The sequence below is a fragment of the Corvus hawaiiensis genome, chromosome 1 (genome assembly GCF_020740725.1).
Source record: "Corvus hawaiiensis isolate bCorHaw1 chromosome 1, bCorHaw1.pri.cur, whole genome shotgun sequence".
Lineage (NCBI taxonomy): Eukaryota > Metazoa > Chordata > Aves > Passeriformes > Corvidae > Corvus > Corvus hawaiiensis.
Genome location: NC_063213.1, coordinates 36,271,014 through 36,292,850, shown reverse-complemented (window position 1 = coordinate 36,292,850; position 21,837 = coordinate 36,271,014). Strand labels below are relative to the sequence as shown.

General features: G+C 37.3%; 1 protein-coding gene across 1 annotated transcript; it reads left to right on the top strand.

Annotated features, from left to right (window-relative positions):
- The first annotated feature begins 5 nt into the window (after positions 1–5).
- Positions 6–21,468, top strand: LOC125324522 (prostatic acid phosphatase-like). The gene is made up of 11 exons (XM_048300482.1): positions 6–199; positions 6,036–6,131; positions 8,056–8,142; positions 9,059–9,211; positions 11,687–11,785; positions 12,233–12,337; positions 13,365–13,497; positions 14,908–14,990; positions 16,660–16,766; positions 17,337–17,506; positions 18,358–21,468. Exons 1-11 carry the CDS (start codon positions 86–88, stop codon positions 18,474–18,476), a joined length of 1,266 nt encoding a protein of 421 aa, XP_048156439.1. The 5' UTR covers positions 6–85; the 3' UTR covers positions 18,477–21,468.
- The last annotated feature ends 369 nt before the right edge of the window (positions 21,469–21,837 follow it).

Sequence of the window (21,837 nt, the reverse complement as noted above, 5' to 3'; positions counted from 1 at the left end):
CCCTTCTGAAAGTACAGCCTGACGTCTCACAGTTCAGCCTGAGCAGCTGCTGGAGCTACAAAGCCTTTTTTCCTCTTCTGTCAGCATGGGTGTGATATGGCTTCCCAACCCGTCTAGGATCCTGTGTTTTTCTTTTCACATTATTCTCATTCTGCTTCAACAGACTACTGCAGCACGAGAACTGAAGTTTGTGGTTGTAGTAAGTAGATTTGTTCTCTGTTTTGTTGTGGGGAATACAGGGACAGAATTACATGTCTGTTGAATCAGACAAGGTGTGCAGTTGCTTTGCCTGTCTTCAAACTTTAAAATAACTACTGCTGCCCTTTTGCTTACTGAGCTTAAAGACCTTACTTAAAGAAAGACAAAAATGTCTCTAATTATTAGAATTTTCATCTCCTAAGCTCCAGTTATTATTCCAAGATAACTGACTTTGTGGTAGATGCATAGTGCAGAGGAGTTAAGAGATGCAAAGTCTACATTTACCTATTCTTCCTTAGTTTAAGCTGACACTCCAATGGATAATGTGAGAGCTGGTGATTATGGACTACCTCTTCTATGCTTGGAAGGTGAAGCTTATGATGTTACAGAAGTTACCACCCAAAAACACACACAAATTTCCATTTCACAATAACTGTGTTGTCACAGCAGTACACTGAGAAACAGAAATAGATAGGCATTTTTATGTAGAGATTTGACATGTGTTGCATTAACTTCAGTTAGGCTGCAAACAGACTTTAATAATTCTTTTGCTGGTCCATTTCCTATTTCAAAGTAGCTAAACACTACTTCAATGCCACTTTCTCAAATATCTCTAGAAAAAGAGCGATTAATTCAATGTAATACTTTGGATCATGAAGGTTGAACCATAGTCCTTTTCATTCTTTTTTTTTAAATAAAAGGTATAATGATAAAGAATAGTTAGCCCAAAGGAATATTTTCTATACAGAGTTGAGGGGATTGGAATAAATTTTTATAAATAGGCAATTGAAGATCTTCTCCTTCAGCCTTTCTCTGAGACATTATGCGTGCATACAGGTAAGAGGCAGAAATACTGTGTTCCAAACATACCATCTGACCCTAGATAAAGTATTTCATGCACAGTTGTCTATTGGCTGCACTGTAGATGCACAGCTTGGAGGGAGGCCAGAGTGCACAGGAAAAACCAGTTCCTACTTCTGCTGAGACACCACACATAGCAGGGACCCAACGCTAATTCCAGTAACATTCTGTATATAGCAATATACTTAAATGTTGTTTCAATGATAACAGGGAGAAATGGACACACAGATGAAAACAGCACGCCTTGGAGCATTAACTCCTTGAGAGGAATGAGATTTTTATTGAATTGTAGCTGTTACTGTGTTCTGACAATGTCATGGTTTTGCAGAGAGTTACAGGAAATGCTTACCATTATGGAGATAGAGGCTTCTTATCCAAAATCAGCTGCTTACCATAACTGCAGCCACCTAACAAAAAAACCCCCAATTTTTAGGGTAGCTTGTCACAATAAATATTAAAATAGTCAAAAAATTTCATTTAACCTGTCTTCCTTTTAATCCTGTTACTTTTGTTTAGGCTGACCAATCACCTAAAAAGTTACAATAGGTTTAATCTTATCACAGTATACATTTTCTTTTCTCAAGGCATCATTTACGTATACTCTAATTTTGCCTTTTGAACTCATTAATTGAATTTTCGTAGGAACAGAATTACTAGCATAAATAAATAGAATAGGAACTGACCCCAGAGCATATCACTGATATAATGGGATATAATGGGGATGTTGCTACAGTCAAAGCAAGTCTAAAAGGCATCTTTCTGAGATAATTGAACAGCCATTCTCCAGCTCTCCTATGTAAGTTACTACATTTTCATCTGGGAGTATTACTGCATTGTGAAAATTGTCACAATGACTTTTTAAAACTTTCTTAGCAGAACTGCACAATATAAAATACATCTGCAGAGGAGAAGAAAAACAGATAAATGTTCGCTTTTGCTCACTTCTAGAACTGTGCTGTGCCTGAGAAACTGTCTCACTCTCTCCTCACAACTTCCAACTTCGTGCTGATTCTGTGCGTTTTGATTATTGGCCACAAGTCCTTTTGTCTGAAAAGCTCTAATTCAAGCCAATTTGTGGAAAGGCTTTTTAAATTTCCTTGTTTACATGTAAACATTAGCCTTCACCATAACTCTTTTGCACTGAATTTAAGATTAAAGGCAGAATTTAAATTTAAAGAACTTTAGGACAATCAGGCACCCAAGTAGAAATGAAATACTGATTTATTGCCTCTGTTTAAAGAAGTTCTTCCCTGTAACTTCTGCCTCTACACACGCACACATTTCACCTGTCATATATACAAAGAGGTGTGGTTGCTGAGGTACTGTGATTTCATCATGTCTTTCTTACAGCTCAGGATAGGAAGTGTTGACTGAGCGTGTTGTCTCTGAGCGTGATTAGTCTAATCAAGCCAAGCCATCTGAAACTTTGACTAAACATGCTCAGTATTTCTACATCTCTGGTTTCCCTGAACTGGCAGATTGATGGTTCCACTTGACTTTTGTTTCTTCATTCCTATTGCTGGCTTCAAAGTAAGAAATCTTTTTGTTTGAAGTCTGTTAATTAAAGTGTCTGCAAGAGGCTCACTATCACTCAGAGACAGATACTTCACTGGCATTTCTAAAGGAAGATCTTATGTATATATGTGTATACTACATGTGCCATGTTCTCAGTTCACCCTCTCCCCTGCACCAGTTTGCCTCCAATATGATTTTTCACCTGACAACAATGGAAGCAAATGCTGGCCAAAGTCTGAGTCATGTGACCATTTTCATATGAAGTGATCACACTCACAAAGTTACCAAGAGTGAATGGATGAACCCAGACACCAAACCAGGTTCAAGCTGTATCAGAGTGGAACGAAAGGGTAATGGATTTGGTAATTATCCACCTATTGCTTTTGAGAACTGAGGCAAAGCACTTCAAAAAGGAGTGCCAAAATTAATATAGTAAACAGATCTGCTTTGCTCTTCTTGTGTACATTCCCCTCACCCTCCCTTCTTTCTTGATTTCTGGTGTCTTTTCACCTTTTATGAGGCTTCCTTTCTCCTTTTCTCTCATTCTGCCATGTTCTGTGTCTTCTGAAAGGTCAGGAAGGCAATCTGTAGGCCAGGAGTAATAAATGCTGCAGAACAAATGTTTTTAAGTTAATTTGAAGAAACAAATCATTTTTAACAAAGCTGAAATTATGAGTGTTCAGAAACACATATTGATGAGTAAGGCAAGATCTGTAGGAATACACCTTCTTTTCCTATCAGGTGTTCTAATGAACACCTATAATCTGGTGTTCTAATGAAAAACACAGTTTCAAATTTTTAAAAAAGTCTCCTAAGACGTAACTATGAGTGAATAAGTTAGTCTTTTAGGTTAAGTGGTTGTCCACACCGTCATTGTTTCATTTGCAACTGCAGCTTAAGCAAGGTCATTTTCAGAAGTAGCAAGGTTTGAGCACATACAAAAATCATTTGGCTAAGAAGCTTTGTCCTTCAATTCCTAAAAACAGGGTTCTGCTTTTTTAAGTGTTTGTTCCCTACTTGCTGCTCCAGCTTAGTATTCATATCATATTTATGTGACACCTTGCAATGAGGTGCAGAACTACGAACAAGGAGGTGAACTCTTTCTTACTTTGTGTGGACTTAAAGAAACTGTGCTTCTTTTTAGAAGAACACACCCTCCACTCCTTCAATTTCTTAAGGTTACAAAGGAATGAAATACTATTCTTTATAGCTCCTGCTCATATATTCAATATATCTTTTGATCTTGATCTTTTTGCACACTAACCTCTATTCAGGTAAAATGCTACTCTGTTCCAGCTTGTGGAAAGCTTTTAGGGGTTGAGTGTTGTGACTTGTAGAATGACTGTTGTGACACGCTCAGGGTTATGTCATACTTTAAACATAAAACATCACAAACCAGTATTTAAAATCTAACACATTGTCAGTGATTTTTCAATAATAAAAAGGGCATATTTATTGGCCAAGTGTGGATCTATTGTTAAATACTGCCTAAAATAGACATAAAAAATAGTCATTTAAACATGTCAGTCAGTTTGAGCAGCTGTCAGTTACCCATAGAAATGCTTTTCTGTGAAGTTGAATAATTTAACAAGAGAGGATGCAGCTATATTGTAATAGGGAAATAAACCTTCATTCTTCACACAGGCACCAGCGTGTCCAGAAAAACTTATGAATCCTACCTGACACCTATGTATGCCAGCATAAGGAAATGTGCAGCAGTACAAAAGTCCTTCTCATTCATTTTTCTTGCACACAACTGAATCAGCCACCAGACACTGTAGCTCTTTACTTATTCTCCTGTTCACTATGGGTACACTGAGAAATTGTTATCAAGAACCAACTGAAATTCCAAATTAGTAAGAAAATAGATTTAAAGATAACTAAAAATTGCATAGAGAAGAAAAATAAAACCCCAAACAACAAACTTTATGATGAGGGTGAAAAATCCTCCTTGATTTGCTGCAAAAGATTCATTTTGGGTTGCCGACATTGTCAGTGAAATTCAACTAGCAAAACAAAAAACATAATAAGCAGCCTTCTACATGGTTCTAATGGTAACTTATACTCTAGCAAACTTTGTTGTCTATTATAGAAAATGAACAGAGGGAGAAATCTAATTATATTTGCCTTTAATGGATAGTATTTTCCATCTCTGAAGTACCTGCTCTAGCACAGGTTTGTTCACATTAATAGAGAAAGCTGATGGAAAGGGTGTGTGTTGTAATTAAAACATTAAGTCACACCACTGGTGTTTACTTTGAAAAATATAAATATGAAACACCTCCCAGTGGGAGTGGCAAACTAACTAGAGTGTACAACCCTCTCTGATGTCTAGGTAAGAATGATGTGGCTTAATGAGGCAGTGGAGAGTATTAACTATAAACAAATTATATACTACTGAGGTTTTAAGGAATAAATATAATTTTATTAACAAATATACCAGGCTGCTACATTGTCATTTTATTGTGCTAAGTCAGGAATTAAGCTGATGATGGGAACATTGATAAGCAAAGATAAATTTTTCCAAAAGTTTGAATCAGCATCCTGGCAGCTTGTCTGGAGCCCTGTGAATTTGTATTCCAGCATTTCCTTTCATATGAAACTTTTATGAATTTAATTTTTCTGAGCCCACACATCATATGCTATGGGGGGATAATTCTGTTTTTCAGAATATTTTAATTTAGGGTTGTCATTTTCTTTGTATGCTGGAATAAAAATACAAAAAAGGTTCATTTAATTTTTTTTTATTAAAAATCATATGATTGAATGCATCACACTAATATTGACCATGCTGGAGTGTCCAGGATAGTAAAGGAACCAAACTCTTTGCTCTCACGGAATTTGATAGAATTTGATAGAAATAAAATCCTACAGATTTTCAAAAATATTTTTATACGTGTATGTAGAAGTATTAATAATGGAAGTATTAATTAAGATAACAATGTGAATGTTTATACTCTTTCATCTTTATATTTTAGGATGATTGAGAAATTGAGCATAAGATCCATGTGTACATAGAAATACTTTTAAAGATACTTCTATGAAAAAAACAGTTACTGGAAAATTTCAAATGTCTATGACAAAGAAATGAAATACTAATCTAAGTACATCAGTAACTGGCTTAATATTCAGAAGTGCTGAGTTTCCAAAATTCAGTCAGATTTCCTGTCTAGAGGCCTAGCTGTGAATGCAATCCCAACATCAACATCTTGGGTGATTAATTTTATGTTCTAGGAGGAAGAATCACCAGGCTTATGCCCACTTAATTCCTATCTAATTATACATATTCTTGAATGTAAAGGATGTATTCACATCCTACTTGACCAGGCTTCTGCAGACTCTCCAATGTTTTCATTTGAAAAATTATACTGGAAGTATAATGTATGCTTGACTCCTAGTTAGATAAGAAAGGATTGTTAACAGTAATGAACTCAAGGGTTTTTTACTGGTTACATTGTTAGGTTTTCCGACATGGTGACCGAACGCCAATTGTAAACTTTCCAACTGATCTACACAAAGAAAGCGAATGGCCCCAGGGGTTTGGACAGCTCACCAAGGTAGGTTGACTTCCTTAGAAGAACTTACAAATGCTACTAAAAGAGGAAGTGGGGAGATGTTTTTTGTGTGTGTCACTAAAGCATTTGCAAATCCCAAGTTCTGATAGTTGCTATTAGCAAATACCAAAACCAGTAATTCATAAACACTTTACAATGTTATTAATTCAGCTATTGTTGAATTGAAATCTTGTTCACCATAACTTTATAACTACCTTCCTAAAAGCAACAGCTTCTTGATAGTGTGTCTGCATTCAAATAAATGGCAAGTTTAAACACTGTACTGTTAATATTGATGAAGTTCTAATGACCATTAAGCACTGAGCCCTGTGACAGAACAAAGGCATGACACCAGCCCACAGTGAGGAGTCCACATCTCATCATTGGACTGACAACCACAAAACAACAGAAGACTCGCAGGAGAAGGTTGCTTCTGGGGACAACGTGTCTTCTAACAAGGCCACTTGTTGTCCAGAGTTTCACTAGGATGCTCTGAACCTACTTGTTGCTCTGGCATTTTAACATCAAGCCTTAGGTCTTTGACCGTATTTGACATATGAAGCTCTGGAGCATAAAGAAGCCAATGCATTTCCTAATAACACTTTGTCATAGTGCAGAAGTATGAAACAGAGACAGTTCACTGTTTAATGTTTGAAGGGAGGCTTGAAATATCTGTAAAATTCAATCACTGAAACAATGCATTACTATCTTAGGTACCTAGCTTATGTAGTAAGAAGAAGTTCCTGCTTTGGCATTGACTTTTTTGAGAGCTTTTTGCTATTTTGCTATCTTTTTAGGAACAGTAGTAAGAATGTATTTCTCTGATAGGAAGAAGTTTAAAAGTTCAGCTCAAGCTTTAGAAATTAATAAGAGAAAAGACAGTGTGCAACCTAAGACAACTGCAGGCACACCAAGGCAAAGACAGAAGAATGCTACTTAAGGCATGAAATGTAAGCCACAAATTTACAAGGTTGAACAAATAACAGAGCAATGACAATGATAAATGCTAGGTTGTCAGTCATCCTCTCTCAGCTGTCACTAAGTGACATACATTGTAAAGGACAACGTTGATCAGTGTCTACAGATCTACAGCACCGTGGAAACAGTATTTGTATAGAATCAGGAGCATTGCCTTTCTGTAGCAGATTTTGCAACCTTAGCATTTCAGAACATATAATTTCTTCATAGATATAAGTGAACATTTCTGTTAAAAATTCTAGATCACCTGAAACATACACAGTTGTTCTGGTTTTGGCTGAGAGAGAGCTGGTATGGGGCTCTGTTTTGGTTTTGTGCTGAAAACAGTGCTGATAATGCAGGGATGTTTTTGTTACTGCTGAGCAGGGCTTAAACAGATTCAAGGCCTTTTCTGCTTCTTGTACCACCCTGAGTTTGTCTGGGGGTGCACAAGAAGTAGGGAGGGGATACAGCTGGGACAACTGATGTCCACTGACCAAAGAGATACACTGTACCATATGGTGCCATGCTCAGCATATAAAACTTGGTGGAGAAGGAGAAAGGGGCAGACATTCATCTTGATGTCATTTGTTTTGCCAAGTAACTGTGATGGAGCCCTGCTTTCCTGGAGGCTTATCACCTGCCTGTCCATGGGAAGTGGTGAATAAATTCCTTGTGCTGCTTTGCTTGCATGTTTGGCTTTTGCTTTGCATATCAAACTGTCTTTAAACCCCTGAGTTTTCCCACCTTCACTCTTCTGATCCTCTCCCTGATTTCAACAGGGGAGAGTGAGTGAGCAGTTGTGTGGTGTTCATTTGCCAACTGGGGTTAAACCACAATAACAGTGTTGTACAGTTAATGACCACTTAAAAGCTGATTGCTAATGACAAAAAAAAAAAGATAAGACATTTCTACATTAAAACCCTCCAGTCACCTTAATCTGGTAGTCACCCATATGCTTGCCTTACAGATTGGAATGCAGCAGCTATTTGAACTTGGACAGTACATGAGGGAAAGATATTCCAGCTTCTTGAACAGCACATACAACCGGCAAGAGGTATAGAGCAGATCTGTCTGGAGCACATTTCTCTGGCATAGCAGAACTATGGACTTATAAAAGCACATTATCATACTCATTTCATTAATGGAGAAATTAAGGTAACAGAAGAACATTTTTGAAAGTCAGACTTATGTCAAGTTAAAAACAGAAAAAAGTCTAACTTTCAGCTCTTAATTCTGTTTGGGTCTTTCCCAGCCTAATTTTCCCACACTGAACAGCTCCACACCACCGAATGAGTTGGGAATTTATACAGTGACCCATTATTGTTTTACCTTGTTGAAAGATAAATGCCTATCCAGTCATGTGATGGGCCATGCTTACATACTTCATCCTGTAAAAGAGAGGTCTAACAGCTGTTTGGATGTGATTATCATACACTAAAGATCCATCATGGGGAAGACACCACTAACATTTTGATCTATATAGGAGGGATGCATTATGGGAAGGTATGAAAGACCTTTGCTATGCTTCCAAGAGATGTTTATGTTTTTAAGTACCTTAATATTCCTGAGGTATCACTGATAGATCATAGAATCATTTATGTGGGAAAAGACCTTTATGAATTTCAAGACCAACTGTTAACCTGTCCACCACTAAATCATGTCCCCATGTCTACATGTACCAATGTTTTTCTGAATCTCAAAAGATAGAGAACTTTCTTCTTTGAAATGATGCTTTCTTATTCTCTCAGTTCAGTCTGAGGGTTAGATTCCAAATTAAAAGATGCTTTGGCAATTCCATTTATGAAACTGAAGTAGGGCCCCAGAAAGCTGAGTTATGGTTTCACTGTTTTGACTTTATGTAAACACATAAAACTGGAAACAAGAAGTCAGGATTGACAAGTTGGGTAAAATTTCCCTATTGTTATTACAGTTTCCATTTCATCTTTAATTCTTTGCCATTCTATTTTCAGTTTTACATCCAAAGTACAGATTATGATCGCACCATTATGAGTGCCCAGTCATACCTTTCCGGCCTCTTTCCACCAACTAGCAGCCAAATTTGGAACCCTGAGCTTCTCTGGCAACCCATTCCAGTTCATATTTTTCAAAAATCAGCAGAGCAGGTGAGTACTGGCTAGAAGCATTCTATAAAGTCTTAAACTTCCACATAAGCAAAAAAAAACAGAAAAAAAAGGAAAAAAGCTAAAAAACATTTTTATGCTTTTTGAGTTCAATATAACAGAAAATACCAAATGCAGCTACTGGCTGACAAGTATGTCATAGGTCAACTGTAATAGCTACATGAAAATCCTCCTTCCATAGTTGCAGAATACCTGAATAGTCATATACCCTACCATTTTCTCCAAGGTCATTCCTTCTGACCAGAACACTTTTGGACAGTATTCTGGGGAAGTTGCCCTAAGTCTTTACAGGAAACAAGCGCTTTTCTAAACACCACTCAACTGGGCAGATCTTGTCTCTTTGGCAAGTTTGTTCCATAGTTTATTCAAGGAATTGAATTTTCCCCAGCCAATGTAATGACCTCAAAATTATTACCTTCCTATTCTGGTAGCATTTAGGCATTCTAATTACAGACAAGGGCTCTTTTATGCTCAGTGCTATAGAAACATTTAACGAAACCCTAGCACTTCTCTTGCAGATCATAAGAGTAGACCTACCTGAATAATAGGTCCTGTAGAAAAAGTTTTCATGTAGCTGTCTCTGGCTGACTCAGGTTTAGATTTTAATTTCACTTGCTCGTGACAAGGACTGCATAAGGAACAGTGTATCCAACAGAAAGCCTCGTTTATTTCTGGCTTTGAGGACAGAAGTTGACTTTAAGGAAATTTGTACAAACCCCCTATTACATAACTGCCTGTCACCAACATCAGAGGATGGACTCAGTCTTCAGGGGGCTGCCACACCCCTCCCCCTTTGATGTTCCTTCATTCTTGGCAACCATGTTTGAAAGCAGGTACAGAGAAAAAGGGTTTCTGCAAACTGGATTAGGAAACGTGTGATTCAGCCAGAAATTTAGCCCTGTTCCTCAACAGAAAAGAATGCTGTCACTGTTATTTAAATGTGGGACACCAGAGGAAATTCTTTCAACAGAAGACAAAAAAGCATCAAAGTGGTCAGAGCTTTGTCCATATAGTACCTCAAAGCCCTTAGGGGAATCACAGTGCAATGTAATAACCTGTTTCGGGAAGGCAAGCTCATTTGTAGGAGTCTCTAGTACCTCATCACTTCTGTGGCTGCTTCAGGAATGGGTATTGACACTTCTCTCAAACACACCTCTGCAGCAACTCAAAATGCCTTTTATATATGCAAATCACCTGGAAAAAACATTGTTCCCTTGTTAAACCAAGCAGATGTTTGAAGGTATTTTCAAGCCCCAAGCAACACAAAGTGGGAAACTGAAGCCAGGTACGGTCCTGTAAAAAACCATAATCACAGCTTATTTTTAAGCCACTGAGATCTATCAAGACTTGACAGGCAACAGTAGAGTACTGCTTAATGAAGCCAAAGGGAGTGGCTTAATTAATAACAACTAGATAGGGATAATTAAGACATACAGTGAGAGAAACATTTGTTATTGTGTAATTAAACAACATTCCCCAGTTTCATATTGCAGCTTTGAGCCTTCGTCCTCCAATGTGCTGCTGTTACAGAAAAATTACACCCTTGGAAATCCATCCAAGTGAAAGTGGGCTACGGTCAGTTGGTGGCTGCTGCCAACTTCACCTTGGAGACATGCTGGAAGTGCAGTCTGTTAATGTTATAAGATAATACTAGTGCTGGGTCAAAAATGCCCTGGTGATGTGACATAAAGCGCTGAACCAGCACAAGCTTGTTTTGTTCATCACGGCTTTTCACTGGCACTTTATGCTGTATCAGGTATCATTTGTCTTTCTGCAATTGATACAAACCATACTTGACAGAGCTCAGAGTTTGAAGGATGCGTGTATTTACATGTTGTTCAGATCAAATATGTACTATCATGTGACCTTGTAATGCATACACTTGGAGTTATTAAAGTGAACCATATCTCTAAAGAGCAGAGCCTTGAGGCTGATAGCCTTTTGATATTTCAGGAGCACAATTTATTTGTCACTCTCGTTTCAAGTTCTGTCTATGAAGTGGTATTTAAAATGCTTACCAAAATGTACTGGGAGAGCTGGATGTGTAGATGCAGAAGCAATTTAGGTTCCAGGACCAGGTGGAGTTAAGTTATATCTGGGGGGATTCAGAAAATGAGAGGGAAATGGCTTCTTAAAATTTCTCGCCATGGACCCTGACCCATTTGTCAAAGCAATCCCCTGACAGACATGTGCAATTTCTTTTTGCCAAAATCAGTTCAATTGAGGGAAATCAACCTATCATGGTATCAAGTAGCCATTGAAAAGTCAAACTACCACAGTCTATCACCTATGTAAACTCAATTCATGATTAAGGTACCCAAACAAACAATTATTGAGTAGATCAAGCACAGCCATGAATCTACCTAAAACTACTACACCATTAATCTCAGCAACAGAAAAAACAGAAGAGTGTTGATAATTTTAGAACTATTCTAAGTTTTGCTTTTCATGTTTCAGAGGCTGAATTTTCCTCTGCCCAACTGTCCCCGTTTTGATGAACTTCAGCAAGAAACACAAACATCTAAAGAATTTCAAAATAGAATACAACCATACATGGTAAGAGAAAATAAACAAAAAACCCCCCCGAGATGTGAGAAAAAGGAAGGTAATTAAGTCATAGAAGTTATGGAATTGCATTTTTATCTTTTGTTAAAATGCAAAAATAAATTGAAAAAAATTAAAACCCTGTTTAGGTTACATACTAGAGAAAGGTTTTTCACCCAGAGGGCGGTCAGGCACTGGAACAGGCTCCCCAGGGAAGTGGTCACAGCACCAAGGCTGACAGAGATCAAGAAGCTTTTGGACAACGCTTTCAGGCACACGGTGTGATTCTTGGGGTGTTCTGTGCAGGGCCGGAGCTGGACTCAATGATCCCTGTAGGTCCCTTCCAACTCAGCTTATTCTGTGATTCTGTGAGAATTCTGTGAAAAGGTTGGGTGTTAGTGAATCTATCTGCATGTATGCTTGAGTATTTGTAGTATACTCTTCACTTTTTCCCCACAGGGTTTTTTACAAACAATGGCCGTTAACACAGGGCTTGAACTAAACCATCTTAAAATACTGGACAATTTCCAGCTCTGGAATACATATGATACTCTACTTTGTGAGGTAATAATAAATCAATAGGTGCTGGGGAAGAACGTAACTCCAGCGTCGGGGTTTCAATGAAACTAGGCAATGTGTTTTCACTGGAATGAGTTGTCTTCTCTCCTACATTTCTTTTTTTCTTTTTCTTTTTTTTTTTTTTTTTAAATTTGAATCTAAGTTATATTGTAGTGCTTTGGTAAGAGATAACTGCAAAGCATGGTATACACCTTGGGAGACTGTCATTTCCATTTCACGTTTTAAGCACTGTTACCATGCCCATTATTTCCTTTTCCCCCTTCCCAATATGCTGCTATAGAATTATTCAAGTGTGCTGGCTATAATGTATTTCTGATTTTTAACAGAGAAATGAAATTATTAGCTTTAAACCATCAACATGTAAAAATGAAAATACTTAAGATTTTGAACATGAGAGATCATGAAAGATCATGACCTATCAGTTAAAAATTTTTGAGACGGTGATTGCTACCAGTTAAAAAAGCCCAAACTGACCCCAAGTATGGGGTAATTCCATTTGGCCCCAGTCACTACCAGCAGTGTATTAAGGCTTTTGAACACATCCTCTACAAACAGGTAATTAAACATGATAAGACACTGTCACTGTTACTGTTACATGACTGGAGAGTGATACTCGTCTCTAGTTGCCCAGTGTTAGAACTGGTATGGGCACAACTGTATGGAAAGGCAGAAAAAATTAGATATTTATAACCTGAAGACCCAGAGAAAGGAAGAGAAGAAGACATATGTCTGCAATATTTCTCACCAAAAACATGTATCTCTATAGCAAGAACACATTTTACCTACAAGAAATCACCTTCACACAGGTGCTTCTGCTCTGCCCATTCACTCACTTCAGACTGATCCCCATTCCCGCAAAATGTGTTTCAGGGCATGCTCCAGAGTAAAACCGCACTGAGCAAAGAATTGCAGAACAGCCTCAGAAAGTCTAAACTTAGTAGCGTGAGGGTAGATGATGGGATGATGGAAACCAATGAATTAAAAACATTCTTTTGTTTTCCTTTATCACTAGGGTATTCACAATTACACTCTCCCTGTATGGGCCACCAAAGATGTAATTGACAAGATGGAAAAACTGGCAGAATTGTCCTTACTCTCATTATTTGGGGTTTATAAAACAGAAGAGAAATCACGACTACAAGGAGGTAAATCAAAAAATGCATAGCTCTAAGAAAGGAGGAGATAATACCTATGATAAAATGCAACATCCTGTCACTTTACTAATGCAAAATTATTCAAACAAACCCATGATTTGAAACTATGGACATTGGATGCCGTATTAAGTAAATATGTGCTGAACATTGGCACTTGCATGGATAAGATACTGCAACAAGGTGCAAAAATTAATATCTTAATTTTTTCCAGATTATTTAAGGGATTAGGACTTTTAAAAATATAGAAATTAAGGGAATAAATCAGGCTCTCATGGTTATGATCATTACTTTTCTTACAGTAGGTTAGATTAAGTTGTTTCTCCAACATTTCCTTGAATTGTTTCCTGTTCTTTGTTTTTCCCTTTGATGTACTGGTTATATATTGTGTCAAAACACTGGCAACACATTGGTAGCTCTCTGAGTGATATAAAGCTGCTCCAAAACAGTCTGATCAGAATAGAAGCTGAGAGATTCCAGTTATGTCTATATTGCAAGAACTACAAGAACTGGGACTACTGCTTAGTTCCAAAATGGGGGCACACAGACTGTGCTGTACCTTCTGACACTACTTCAGGACACAAACCCAGGAATTTATCATATGATTCCCAGGTATCCATGAGTAGGAAATCAAAACAATTGAGCTTGAATATTTGCAGGCTGGAACATTTGAGGCTAGGCTTTCTAATGCACCTACTGAGCAGCGTAGATCTAGGTAAAAAATTATTAGCAGATCTATCACCTAGGCATACACACCACTGGTCAAGACACACAGTAATTAGAGGCTCCAATCTGCAGTAAAGCCCACTAGCTGGCAGATGACCACATCACATGGCCAAGACTATTTATCTAATGTTCACTGGCATACCAGTTACATCCTCTTTGCTTAGAATGATATAAACTGTGCTTCAGGGAATTTCTGCTGCCCTCACCCATTGGCTTTAGAATACCTTTGGGCTGGAGAAGAAGTACAAAAGAGCTTTGGAAAAAATGAAGAAGCAATAATGTGTTACTTGTTGGAAGTAAACAGTTAAAATACTTCTTTGCCATGTAGAGATGAAGAGACCAGCACAGTTGTCATTATTTCAACACTACAAACAAACAAAAAAAAGGATGGAGAGAAGATCTCAGCATAACAGAACTGGAAGTGTCATTATCCCCAGTTCTCAGGATGGTTCTAGATGATTTCCTGTGATCCTGCCTCTTCACTTGACCTGGATGATGAATCATATATTTCTCCTCTGTAATATCTTCTCTGGAGTTACAAAATTTTAGTAAACTAAAAAATGAGTATGAGGCCTGAGTAGATGTCTTAGATTTGATAGTCACAATATTTTGTCTTTTTTGTTTCCATTCATACATTATACCTTCATTTTCCACTTCCTTTTTTCCCATCTTTTTAAGGTGTCCTTGTGAATATTATTTTAAACAGTATTAAACAAGCTGTCAATTCTTCAAAACCAAGAAAAATGGAGGTCTACTCTGCAGTGAGTATTTTCATCTTTCATAAATCTTGCTGTGATTTTTACCAGTAAAGTAAGTTAAATGAAAGAATAATATAATACAGTTTAAGTCAGCTAACAAGCTGAACACCAATCAGTGCAAGAACACAGTATAGGCATGAATCTCACCTCGGTTTCAGTTAAACTATATTTGGCAAAGAAAACTATGCATTTTACCATTCATTATTCCTACAACTTAATGGTGCAGTTTCTATTAGCTGCATCTTTCCTGAAGTGCTCCAAAGATACTGGCACATAGCAGAACTTCAGCTGTGCCTCCAAACCTCTCTGTGGGTTCTTTTTTATTACTACTATTATTATTTTATTTATTTTAGAGGGTGAAGAGGGCCACTTTCATCAGGCCAAGATCTGCTTAGCTCATTCATTATTCTGTCTCTAACAAGGGCCAAAGGCAGGGATGAATGTGAGAATAATGCCAGGAGAGAGTGATAAAACCTTCCAGCAATCTGTGTCTTAGGAACTTCCTGAAACAGAATCTCTCTGTGTTTAGTATCTCTTGACAGACTGTCTTCCATCAACTTACCTAATCACTTTTTAAATGCATTTATACTTTTGGATTCTGCAACATCCTGTGACAATGACTTCAATGTTAAAGAAAAACACACTTTATTCGCTTTTTCTGGGTCACTCATGAATTTACTATTGTCGGTCATTCCTCTTCCAGATTTCCTTTTCCAAGACAGAGTCCTACCCTATTTAATCTTTTCTCATATAGAAACTACTTGATACCTCAAATCTTTCTCACTGTCCTTTCTACACGTTTCTAGTGCTACTACGTTATTTTTGAAAAGGAAAAAAGCAGTGCATCCAGATTTTTCACTTCTGCTTTAATATCTTGAGTACAAGTATACTGTTATTTTTGAAACTGATCAGCCTAAAAAATTCCAGAACCTGAATAATAATTAAACCATAGCTGCTAGACTAGAACATAAATAGGTCTAGCAGATATATTTATATCTAAAGATGCTTGCAAAATTTATTCATCAAAGTGTTTGGACTTCCTGCCTTCAGCTCCTGTTCCTATGATCCCTGCAAGATGGGGATAACGGGTAGATGAAGAAACTGCAGGTGGGTGGGTAACTGATCCCATAAAAATGGAAGTCAAACTGAGATTTCATAGTATGAATCCAAACAGAAGGAACAATTGAAAACATTCTGAAGTGGAAGTAAGGAGAATAGTCTTTGCACACAACTATTTGTCTGGTATACTACCTGAAAAAAATTACTTGTACTTTCACTTGAAATGCCTTAGAATATACTACCTTACACTGCCTTAATCTGACCTTGGAACAAAAAACACTACTGAAGGAAGGAAAAGAGAAAATGCACTGAAAAACTAAATTTATTACTCAGACCACATCTTGCTTTCCTTCAGTATCTGTCTTCAAAATCCTGCCAGATGGTGTAAGACACATACTGCAGAAACTCTTTGGAAATGCCTCCTGCTGTCTGTAGTAATCAGTTAACATGTTTTTCCCAATGGTGAATATACTGAACACATTTTTATGGTCAAATTTACACAGGTTTTCTTTTATCTTGATTTCCACTTCCTCTCTACTCTTGTCTCATTACTCTGGGTGAATGGTAGTTGACTTAATTGAGTGTAAAGGGTGGATTTTTTTTTCTCCAATAGCATGACACCACACTTGGGGCCCTCCAGATTGCTCTCAATATTTTCAATGGAAAACTGCCACCATATGCTGCTTGCCAGTTTTTTGAACTCTACCAAGAAAGCAATGGGCAAGTATCTTCTTATCTATGCAAGAAAGAGTGTTTAGAATTTGCTACCCTCTTCCCCAAAACCATTTTTCTCTCAAATATTTGAGGAGATACAATTTTGATTTTAATGGCTACTTCACTGACCAGCCCATAGGCACAAAGTTATATTAAAACTAGAGAAAATTATGTTTTCTGGATGTGCATGTGTGCTATGAAAGGCAGGAAGAAGAGGTAAAACAAGCCTTATGAGAGGGAAGTAAATGGTAAAATACTTTTTCCTGATTCTTCACATGATAGCAAGAACATTTCCACGACATAACTCCCACAGTAAGCCAGTTGGCTTAGAAGAATCCAGGGCTGGTGCCATTCAAGGAGCCTTCAGAAGGAGCTTTTCAGCTGACTGGTGATCTGAGCAGTTAAATAACCAGCTTTGGCAAAGTGGGCTTTGCAGATGTCTTTCACAAAGCCTCCATTCTTGGAGAACAGGTTCTAGAGTAGGATGTTAGAGCCTATTTCCAACATGTTGTCTCAAAGTAGGAAACCTTCTATTTAAGAACCTTTTTTAAAAAGCTTTTCAATGTTGTTAATCAGGCAATATAGCATCGAAATGCATTATCGGAACGACACTTCAAAGGATCCTTATCTCCTCACTTTGCCAGGGTGCACCTCTTCTTGTCCACTTGAGAAGTTTGCTGAACTAGTTTCTCCTGTGATTACAGAAAACTGGTCAAAAGAATGTGGGAAGAAAGACAAAATGAAAGGTAGTGTAACAGTTCTGTATTTTCCACATAAGACATTAGCAGATATTTTATCAATGGCTCCAAACTTCGTACCTTTCACAGAATCAATAGATTTCCCTTTAAGTGTGGGTCAGATTTACTATGGACAAGGAATATCAGAAGAAATTAAATTAGCATATTCACAAAAGGAGCTGCCTAAAGGCCATGGCCAAAACTAGATTTCCACTTGTTGAAAATGTCTAAGAGAAGTATGGATGTGGGTGTTATACAAGTGTCCTGTGCATGTTGGATACATCAGACTTTCTGCAGACGCAAAGCAAAAACGGCTTGCAAATGCATGGTAAGATTTGTGCATCTGTATTTCTGCCATATGCACTACGTACTGAGGATACCACTGTACTCAGTTGTACTGAGTGCAGCTGATCCATGCAAATATGGTGGCTATTTGCCTTGGACTACCAACACCTGAGAGCTGATAACCTCTTCCCGCCTGAATATTATTTCTGGGAGGGAGGAGAAGAGCAAGGCAATACATGTTACTTTTCAATAGTCCCATTATTTCCCCTGTCCTGCATATATTCACCATTTTGCTGATCCCTGATGAAACTACTTTTTCTTTTTCCATCAACTACACATAGTCCCTCCTGCCCTATGGAAATCTGGGAGTAAGATTTACCTATGTACAGGAAGCAATCTATAAATTTCCACGACTGAAGTATATGTTCTTATGTCGCATCTCTCAGTAAATGTGATCTTGCCAGAAATATTACCATTGTACATATATGTAATTAGACTGTTAGCTTTGCATCTAAAATGGTATACACATATGTCTTTCATTAACTCCCTTTTCATTTATTTTTTGTTCTTCACAGATATTTTCATTGGATTTAATGTTGCTGTTGGCTTGTTGTCCATTTTTAACCTTGTACTGCTCTACCTCCTTTATCATTATGGACAATGCAGGCACAGAAACAATTACCAAGACATTTAAACTGGAGGTACAAAAATGAAAGAGAGAGCAGCTAGACATCAAGAAATACTTGAAGTTTCTGATATCCATCAGTTTGCTCAGTCAAAATAATCTCCAAAGCATATTCAATAAACCTGAACAGCTGAGGTATCTGTGGCCTAGCTCCTAAAATTCTAAATGCCTGCAGTGAAAAATGCTGTAGAAATACATTATTTTAGGAATTACTGGATGGATGGAATTACTCCAATTTATATCTTTATTCTACTACTTCTATTAATCAATCTTACATCAACCAGTGGGGTGAAGGAATGCTATTGCCTATGCTGGTTTTTTTACATTGCCTATTACCATTTAGCCCTCTGCTGCTCAGCAAGTCTTTCTTCAAAACTGCAGTCTGTAATATTTACCTTACTTCCCATAAATGGCTATTTTGTTGATGCACAGGAAAATGTTTTTAGGGAGCAGAGGCTGCAATTACTGTATGAAAAAGACTCATACCACCATTTGGACATACTGTTTCTGCCTTTATTCATGCAAATTTATGTATGATTTTTGACCTTGGCCTTCAGCTAATAAAAGTCTTCAGCCTGCTCTCTAAAGGAGTTCTCCTCTACAGCTCTCACTGAAATGAGTAGAACTGGGATAATCTCTGTCACATATCCAGGCATCAAGCAAGAAGCTTATTGCAACAGCATCTTGGTCAGTGTCTGTAACTTCAATAATATGGATAAGTAAATACATTAAAACCTATTTTCTGTTGCTACACTGTTTTCCTATTTTTCTAACCTCCCAGTCATGAATGATCTTTTGCTCTGCATCTTTTCTATAATGCCTTTGTTCTCTGTCCTGCCACAGGTCCCTTCTATAATTTTATTTCTTTGAGCCACTCTTAGAATAATTCCTCAAACTACCCCTCTCTTCATTATCTTTGATTTTAAATAACAATAACTCCTTTAACTCCTTGCTCTGTTCACAATCCCATATGTTAGCAAGACATACACTAAAAGTAAGAAAACAATGATTCTGCTTTTTTTATGTTGATCTCTTCTGTGCAATGTATTTTGTTTAGATTGTAAGCTTTTAATGCTAGGGAATGTGTTTCTGTAACTGCTCTTTAGTGTCACAAACTATATGCATAATAAGCATTAATATTGCTGTATAAAATCCTACTTATTGTCATATGTTTCAAGACTGAATCAAGACTTTTTCATCCTGTAGTCTTGCAAAGCATACTGTGAATTACAATACCATGGAGAAGTCTCTTTAAAAACCAAGACAACCATACAAACAAGTGCCAACAGCAGGGTCAGGCCAACAGATATGATGAGTTCAAGCTAATGTGCTCAAGCTAATGTGTCCTGTTGAGATTTAGAAAGAGAGAAAGCTGAGAAATGGAGCTGCTTAGCTCAGACATGCATCACAGCAATGTGAATACATTGCTTCTGGACTGACTTTCACTCACATTCTGTGGGCTGCAAAGTGGAGCCCAGAAGCCTCATGAGGTAAGCTATCGCTGAGACAGAGATCTAGAGATCAGCCCTCAAGATTACAGCTGAAATGTGATATTAAATATCATATATTAAATAGCATAAGTCAGAGTAACAAATGCTTGTGGGAATATAGCACTTCCCAAACATTGCATTTCTTGTAGTAACTTCAGGTATTGAAGTGTCCACCTTTTGAAACATTATTTCACACTCAGTAAAAAGCTTTTAGTAGTATCCATGACATTTCCATTTTATCTATTTTAGGAAATATCATAATCAACTGATGGATTTGATTCTTACATGTACAGTATTTTTATTGTATAACAAGTTGATGCAAAACTGTCAAAAAGATGAAAGGCTGTTGCTAAATCAGATGGATGTACAAGTTTCAGCTTGTAACTAGTAGTTTTGATCCTCATGCAAAAACTTGAAGGAATATCTATATTGCAGTCAAATGTATCAGAGCAGCTCTAGGAAACAAGCCTGAGCCAGCTTGGTAACTATTAGCAGGGTACTTACAGTGGGGGAAAGTTCAGAACAAACTGCAAAACTCATCCTGGCTCCTGTATGTGCATATATATATATATAAATATACACACAGTCAGTGGTTACCTGATACTGAGCTCTGTATTGCCACAGCCACAAGGCTGCTGGTACCCACTTAAGGATAAATTATGGTTTTTATTAGAGGAAATCAGATGCTTGACAAGTGAGGATGTATCGACTGATAATGTGCAGTAAGAACCGGTTTCGAAATATTAGAAAATCAGTCGATTGCACACCTCAAGAATCAGAATGAGATGCATTTTTTCCAAGATTGCTTCTTACAAAAAGAAGTAGATTCAGACAGAAAGTAAAATGTGAAGTGTCTGAGACATATTGTGAGGTTTATGCTGCTCAAGCCTAAGCTGTAACAAAGAATTTCAAAAGATGAGGCAATTCTTATTGCAGCAGGAGCTGTCAGGAAGGAGTTTTATTGTAGGGACACCTTTTTGTTAACAGCTAGTCATACTTGAAAATGCATATGCACTTTTAGAAAGGATCCAGCAAACACAAGTTACAGAGAATGTAATGACAGATTCCGATGATGTAACTTCAGAATTAATGAGGGTACACTAAAGATGTAATACATTAGAAAAGTAGGCCCTGAATTTCACTTACAGGAAAGATGTTTTGTCTTGCTGTATTTAAATCAAGTAAAATTTCTCCAGTGGAGTAAAAGGTTGTACATGTAGATGAGTTTGTAGCTTTTTTATTTTTTCAGCCATATTTACAATTTGCTTAGTATAATCTGCAGACTGTGATTAGAAAATATCTTGTCTCCAAGCAACTTGTGGCACTGCAATAAAGTATTTTAAAGAAACAATTCAACATTTGTAATTTTATCTTATTGAAAAACAATGGAGCTTTCAGTATGTCTAGAATTTCCAAACAAAAGTAAATGTTCAGATTTGTTGCTTTTGTAATAGATTTTTAAAGCACTTCTGCTTTGATATGAATAAAGTTGATGACATGAAGCTCTTCAATTTGCCCTCTAGCAGTGACATCATTTGTCTCTACAATAATTACTGTAGCAACTAGATGCTCTGCAGCAGGGTTTGCTGGTGCATATAGTAGACAGTAGTGTATATGCAGGACTTTTCACCTCAGTCAGCAACAACCTCCTCTTACTGAATTGATTTTATTCTGGAACTTCTTTATTCACAGGCTTGAATATTGCACACACTGGGTAAGCACAGCACAGGCATCTGACTTCCAGAGTAATATCAGCTCAGCCAGGAGCACTCATGTTCATTTGTACCTGTAATGTAGGGACACTGGATCCAAATTACATTATTTCTTCTCACTTTAATACATTTTCTTAGCTGGGGTAAAATACAGAAAGCAGAATGACA